We start from the raw sequence: 7,598 nt of genomic DNA, 5'->3' as shown, positions 1-7,598 counted from the left end.
GAACCTGCAGATGAACCCAGAATCTGAAGTTAAACCCAGAACCTGCAGATGAACCCAGAACCTGCAGTTAAACCCAGAACCTGAAGTTGAACCCAGAACCACAGAAGAAAAAAGTTTTAATCTTCCGTCCTGGTTCATTTCTTGAAATCATCAAATAGTTCTGGTTCTGAGCATTCAGAGGGACATAGATCAGGTTTGGACTGGTTACCAAGACTGGTCATGACCTTTGATCCCAGTTCAACCAGCAGGAATAACGTTGGGAGGCGAGCAGCTAGAGAATAATCAGGATCATCTTTAATTCAGCTTCAGTTTCAATAATATTACAGAAAAAACATCCTGTTTCATACAGTAGTAGAATGCTGAGTCATTGCTGAGTCATTGCTTCATTACAGGTGCTGGTCAGTGTGCAGAGGGACGCTGGGCCCGCTCCAGTGGGACCCATCACTCGGTACCGAGTCAGTTCACAATGACCTGCTGCTTCTTCCTCTTCTTACTCCAAGGGATCTGATTGGTCCTCTCTGGGCAGGGGCCAGGACCCCCAAGATGCTGCGTTTCAGTCACGTAGGAATTTCCACAGCCATGATCTGCCCAATGTGGGAAAACTAAAGAGAAATGTTTCGTTTCACTGATATTTAATCTAAATATCGTTCACAGGATGAATGAGTCGCTCCCCAGCCTGCTGTAACTCAAACGCAGCATGAGCAGCTGAAATGTGCTCTCTATGGTGCATTTGAGGGAACTGGGAAGTTTCAGAATCATTCAGGTTTAAGAATGATGGGATCTCACATTTAGATCACAAACGCTGTCCAGGTGCTGCACCCTGGCTGAAATCACACCTGCCCAAGGAGGAGGACACGCCCTCTGCAGGGGCATGGAGGGTCAAAGGTCAGACATGGTGCTCCATCAAGTCTTCAGGGGGAAAATTTACCAGAAAGTTTCAGTGAACCAGGAACGGTCAAAAGGAATCTGAATTTACAGTAAAATCGACTCGTTTTAGGGCCCTGAAAGCACCATGAGATGAAGGAAGCAGCTGACCTTTGAGCGGGTTTGGCACTGTCAGAGGAGGATTATCTAATCTGAGAGGGATTAGCTCAACTTTCCATGTATGGAACACCTGAAGTTCCACGTGAAAAAAAATTATATACAAAAAAAATGTAAATAAAATCTTTAGTTAGGGAAAAACAATCTGAAAAATAATAAAATCATTTAAACTATTTTCCAATTATTTATTCTGATATATTCGCTACTAGTTGTTTATTTTCTCATCTCCATTAGTTTGATTGAAAGTTAAACCAGAATTAAAGTAATTTACAATAAAATATTAATTCACCAAAATATCCTTCATTATTATTAGGGGTTTTTAGATCAATATTTATTTCAAAAGTTTGTTTTATTTGAAGTTTTGGTAATTTTTTTTTAAAAATAAGGCTTCAAACAGTGCTAAGCAACTTTTAGCCACCAGGGGCGCTACACCGGCAGCTTGCAGGCCCAGCGCCCCCTGCAGGCCACTGGCAGCATCGTGTTCTGGTTCTGTTATCAGCCCAGTTTGGACCGGCAGGTCTAGAATCCTGCTAAAGACCAGCTAACTGTTAGCTTAGTTAGCCGCGCTCCGGGTCACATGACCCATCGAAGCAGGAAGCAGGGAAAAGGTCCGACCCGTGACGCGGCGATACTTCGAGTCCCTGAAGCCTCCCAGAGGTTTCCTGAATTCAAAGCAGACGTCATTTTGTCTGAACTACTGGCTGTCAGACTGGTTGGTTCTGAAGGCCGGATCCACTAAGACCTGGAAGCGGAACCCAGAACCGGAACCCAGAACCAGCAGGGTTCTGTTGGGTTCAGGGCCGGGGTTTAAAATATTACAATGAAAAACTGTTTCTGATGCTGGGTGGTACGGAGGCCTGGAAGGGCCAAAAAGACTGAAGTCTGGTCATTTTATAGCAGAGCAGAAATTATAGAGAAATAAAAATTTAATTTCATTAAGTGAAATAAAAAGGGATGATTGTAGTGTTGCTCTCTCCTCACATTCAGACTCTGCTGATTTTTGGCTTCCGCTCCATTTATGAAGTTTTTATTAGTGCAACAAACAGCAGCTGCTCGTCTGCTGCTCCAACAGGTGGGTTCTGATGGCGGCCCGACCCTGGCCCGGTTCTGATCCAGATTCTGTTCATGGCTTTGACTGCTTCACTGTTCCTGTTCGGTTGGAAAGTGGAAGTTCCAGAAATACATCAAAGATTTGGGAGGTTTTATTTCTTGGCAGAATTCTAACAGTTCTGGACCGGAACCGGACCGGTACCAGATCGGAACCTGACCTGGACCGGAACCGGAAACTGAGCTGGACTGGACCGAACTGGACCGCAACGGTACCGGAGCGGAACTGGACCGGTATTGGATCGGTAGCGGACTGGAACTGGACCGGAACCAGAACTGGACCAGTACCGGACCGATACTGGAATGGAACGGTACCGGAGATGGACCGAAACTGGACCGGAACCGGACCGGAACCAGAAGTGGACCGTCTGATCCTCAGTTGGGATCTGCTGGAAGAGCAAAGCGGCAGTGAAGGACGGAGTAGAAAAGGAAGAAGAAGAAAGGAGAGCAGAGGAAGAGGAAGTCTCTACTTTGACCTACCAGAATAAAACGCACAAAGCAAATGAGGAGGAAGAGGAGGAGGGATGAAGACTACTAAGATGAGAATATTCAACCAGAACCATGGTAATAATAAATAGAATATTAATTAAGAATATTAATCATTATTTTAGGATAATAATATTACAGAATAAATCTTCTTTTATATATTTTTTTCACATTTTTTCTCTGTTGAAATACAGTGAGCGCCTCAGCCTGCAGTGGCTCCGATTGGCTGTTGCATATGACATCACAGCTAATGGCCGCCAGATAGACATGCATCACTTCCTGCCCCCACCAACCCCACCCCGTTTCCTGTCCAGAAAGGAAGTCTCCTGGCGTTGCCACGGTGATCGGTAGCAGGTGGAAGGTCTGCAGGCGAAGCAGAGAACAGCTCATCAGTCCCGGCGCTGCCCTGCAGAGGGCGGCAGTGAGTCAAACACACCTGCATCATAAGCGGCCGATCACCATGACGTCCACCACCTCGCCCTTGTGCAGCTCTACGTACTGCTCCGTCTTTGGGGGCAGCATCAGCAGGCCGTTGGCACTTCGCATCGACATGAGGCGGCTGGACACCTGGTTTCCTGCAGCGGCAACAGAGGAGGCGGGGTTAATGAGCTGACCCCACTCTAAGCCTGGTTACTGCCGTGTCGGCGCCGGCTCCCAGGACACTTCCTGCCGCGCCACCAGCAAAACAGAGCAGAACCAGGACCTGCTGCCTTCAGATAAATCCTAAAATAAATGTTTCTTGTTTCTCTATAAATGTTCTGATTTCCCTCTTCTGAGAGAAGCACTCTGATTGGCTGTCAGAGCTCCTGAGCTAGCCGCCGCCTCCTCTCCCCGCTCTGCGGTCTCCTGCTTCGGTTCCGTAGCTCTAGAGGGACACGGCCGGCCGCCTCGGCCAGGTTCTGATCTCCTGCTCCTCCTGTCTGTCTCACCTAAACTCGGCTGTCTGTGAGGATCCAGAACTTCAAAGGCTTCGTTTGGCTATTAAAGTCAAACTGCGAGTTGCTCCGTAGAATCCCTGTCTTCCATGTTTGCTGTGAAACGGTCTCTGGTCCTTCCCAGCAAGTTAGCATCTGAAATTCCTAGATTTAAACCACACCCCCACCCCACCCCTCATTATGTCCACTACCCCTCATGCAAAGACGAATTGGGACAGCACTGCCCTCAGGGGGCAGGGCTAAACGGGTGTACTGGGACTGGGCTTTAGTCTACCAGAGGAAGACGTTCTGGCCTAACTGTTTAATGAGGGTCAGGGTCCATCAACTCACCTGTGCTTTGGGCCCAGGGCAGCGGCTCCTGATGGTGCCAGGTCAGGATGCAGCGATGGTACTCGGGTCTGGGATCCAACTTCACATCACAGGAGAGCTGAAGAGGAAATGACATAAGATTTAAAAACCAGCAGAAAATGAGGAACCATGGCAGACCATCCTAAACCATCTGTAACACTGCAGGCGCTGCTGGTCGGGGGCTAACGGAACCCAGCAGACCGCCTCCTGGACCTCATCACGTCTGAATTCAACATTATTCCAAGACTGACAGCCGCCGTAAGCCAGCCGCCGTTAGCCGGCCGCAGTTACCTGGCCGCAGTTAGCTGGCTAGCATTCGAGTGGAGATTGATGATTATTATCTTACTACATATCAGTTGCTTTCTATCTATATTTATCTATGGATTCTAGTTCTCTGACCGACAGCGGATAGATGTAGCTAGCTAGCTATCTAAATGCTAGCAAGCTCAGTAAATATAACAGACTGGAGCCGCTTGAATTCCAGCTCTAGCCTCAGATGTAGAGGCACAGCTGGATGAATTTATCAGACATAAATCAGAGGCTCCAACTAACAACAAAGCGAGGGAAGAACCGTCATCACGGTGGTCCAGGAAGGGCGTCTCCAGCGGACTCTTACCCTGGCTTTAATAATTGTAGGTCTGGGGTCCAGAATTCCTTGCATCTTCCTCAAAGCAGGAATAACAAACAGGTTGCATGTGACCACGGCAGAGACAGGATTACCTGCAGACATCCAAACATGGAGTCAGATTCCTGCTCAGAGCTGCAGGAAGTTTCACAGACAGCATGCAGCCCTGAGGAGCACCTGGCAGAGCGAAGATCAGTTTTCTTGTTCCATCGATGTCGACGGTGGCGAAGGTGGTGGGAAGACTGTAGGACAGAAAAACCTTTAACAGCAGGATCTGTAGTTCTATGTTTTATGAGTTTTATGGGTTATATCCAACCCTAAGGACAGCTGGGAAAACTGGGCATTTCAAAGGTCCTCTGGCTCTAACTATCAGACACTGTGCAAGGTTTGCAGCTTGAGCTGCTTTAGGACGATGAACGTGTGAACAAACAGAAACTCACCCTGGCTTCATAAAGACTCGTCCAAAGTGGATCTGAGCGTGAAGATCGATATCCAGCACCTGTTTCAGGTAATCCTGAGGGAATCAAGCACACAGAGAGCAGCAGCAGCTCAAACACACCTGCAAGAGCTCAGGAGAAACCTTCAAAGATAGCAAAGGTATCAAAGGTAGATCACCTTCTCCCCCATGGACACGCCCCCTGAGGTGATGATGACATCGGCGCGGCTGATTCCCTCATGCAGGGCTGACAGCAGGTCGTCAGGGCTGCAAACACAAAGACCAGCTCAGTGTCCTGCAGGACGAGATGTATGAGACAGGGACAGCACGGCTTCCTACTTGTCTCCTACGATGCCCAGATTGATGGTAGGGTATCCGTGCTCCTGGATGGTGGCAAGAAGGGTGGAGCGGTTGGAGTCCCTGATCTTTCCTGGGTGGAGATCATCCTCAGGATTCAGGAGCTGCACACAGACACAGACACATTCAGAGGGTCTCTGTCTGCTGCTGATGGGTGGGTCTGAATCTTCATCTGGGTCTCTACCTCATTTCCAGTGGACATCACGGCCACCACTGGGAATTTGTGCACGCTGACCTCAGTGACCCCCACTGTGGCCAACAGGCCGATCTCTGAGGGGCCCATGTGGGTCCCTTTGGCCAAAACACACTCCCCTCGCCTGATGTCATGGCCGATCGGCCTGGAGACAGAAACACCCACAGTCAAGGATGATGGATGGATGGATGGATGGATGGATGGATGGATGGATGGATGAATGATGGATGAATGGATGATGAATGGATGGATAATGGTTAATGATGGATGGATGGATGAATGATGAATGGATGGATGAATGAATGGATGGATGATGGATGGATAGATGATGGATGGATGGATGGATGGATGGATGATGGATGGATGATGAATGGATGGATAGATGATGGATGGATGAATGGATGATGGATGGATGAATGATGGATGAATGGATGATGGATAAATGGATGATGGATGAATGGATAATGAATGGATGGATGATGTATGGATGATGGATGATGAATGGATGGATAATGGTTAATGATGGATGAATGATGGATGGATGGATGATGGATGGATGATGAATGGATGGATGAATGGATGGATGAATGATGGATGAATGGATGATGAATGGATGGATAATGGTTAATGATGGATGGATGATGGATGGATGGATGAATGGATGGATGATGGATGGATAGATGATGGATGGATGAATGGATGATGGATGGATGGAGGATGGATGGATGATGAATGGGTGGATGGATGATGGATGGATAGATGATGGATGGATGGATGGATGATGATAGATGGATAAAGGATGGACGATGAATGGATGATGGATGGATGGAGGATGGATGGATGATGAATGGGTGGATGGACGATGAATGGATAAATGGATGGATGAATGGAGGATGAATGGATGATGAATGGATGATGAATGGATGGATGATGGATCGATGAATGGATGAAATGATCATTCCATTTCGAAGCCCTAACATAATCTCTATGCAGACGTTAGATGTTGCGTTCTCACCCTGACGTTATATCAGCAGCATAAAGAGAATCTGAACTGTTTATTCTTCTCACAGGTTTTCTAGGTTTAGTGGTTTTTGGCAGTTTTATTGTTATAATCTAAACACATTGTCTTAAAATAAAAAGCTATAAAGATGGGATAGACTGACATCCTGTGAGCATAGTAGCTGCTTAGCTCAGCTGTTCCTGGGGATTTTAAACCAAAACAATGACGATGGGCCATTTATGGTTTTTATTCTCTCCTCTAGGGTTTACCTGATGTCCTGTCCGGGCCGGGCCTGGACCATGATCCTAACCTCCAGCTCCTCCGTGCCCTGGGATAGAAAGGAAAGCACAGTGAGAGCCTGAGCGGAAACACATGGTAGCTACGAATACAGACTGCTTACGTCCTCAGACTCTCTCAGCAGCTCGGTGTCTTCCACCTGGACCACAGCATCAGCTCCACAGGGGATCGGAGCACCAGTCGTCACTCTCATCACCTGACCTGGCATCACTGTGTGGGTAGGCTGCAAACACACACCAGAGTTTATATGCAACCATATGGGACTTTACATTAGCCCTGACATTTAGCCTTAACCTGACTGACATTTAGCCTGACCCTGACTGACATTTGGCCTAAACCTGACTGACATTTGGCCTAAACCTGACTGACATTTGGCCTAACCTGACTGACATTTAGTCTGAACCTGACTGACATTTAGCCTAAACCTTACTGACATTTAGCCTAAAGCTGACTGACATTTAGTCTAAAACTGACTGACATTTAGCCTAAAGCTGACTGACATTTAGCCTGACCCTGACTGACATTTAGCCTGACCCTGACTGACATTTAGCCTAAAGCTGACTGACATTTAGTCTAAAACTGACTGACATTTAGCCTAAACCTGACTGACATTTAGCCTAAACCTGACTTACATTTAGCCTAAACCTGACTGACATTTAGCCTAAACCTGACTGACATTTAGCCTGACCCTGACTGACATTTAGCCTAAACCTGACTGACCTTTAGCCTGACCCTGACTGACATTTAGCCTAAACCTGACTGACCTTTAGCCT

At 47.4% G+C, this 7,598-nt stretch overlaps 1 protein-coding gene across 1 annotated transcript in view; it reads right to left on the bottom strand.

The window, feature by feature from the left end:
• Positions 1-260: 260 nt before the first annotated feature.
• The window catches only part of LOC107101560 (gephyrin-like), a 25,694-nt gene continuing 18,356 nt past the window's right edge, over positions 261-7,598 (bottom strand). The window contains 11 exon segments of the mRNA XM_015400515.1: positions 261-2,997; positions 3,071-3,209; positions 3,900-3,996; positions 4,534-4,637; positions 4,720-4,784; positions 4,983-5,056; positions 5,158-5,245; positions 5,318-5,439; positions 5,520-5,673; positions 6,798-6,856; positions 6,929-7,164. Of these exon segments, the coding sequence (XP_015256001.1) occupies positions 3,076-3,209; positions 3,900-3,996; positions 4,534-4,637; positions 4,720-4,784; positions 4,983-5,056; positions 5,158-5,245; positions 5,318-5,439; positions 5,520-5,673; positions 6,798-6,856; positions 6,929-7,164 (1,133 nt within the window). The 3' untranslated portion in view covers positions 261-2,997; positions 3,071-3,075.

This window comes from Cyprinodon variegatus, unplaced genomic scaffold (assembly GCF_000732505.1).
Source record: "Cyprinodon variegatus isolate N-32 unplaced genomic scaffold, C_variegatus-1.0 Scaffold1112, whole genome shotgun sequence".
NCBI classification, from domain to species: Eukaryota; Metazoa; Chordata; class Actinopteri; order Cyprinodontiformes; family Cyprinodontidae; genus Cyprinodon; species Cyprinodon variegatus.
The sequence above is the reverse complement of the archived record's forward strand: the minus strand, read 5'-3'. Positions and strand labels throughout refer to the sequence as shown.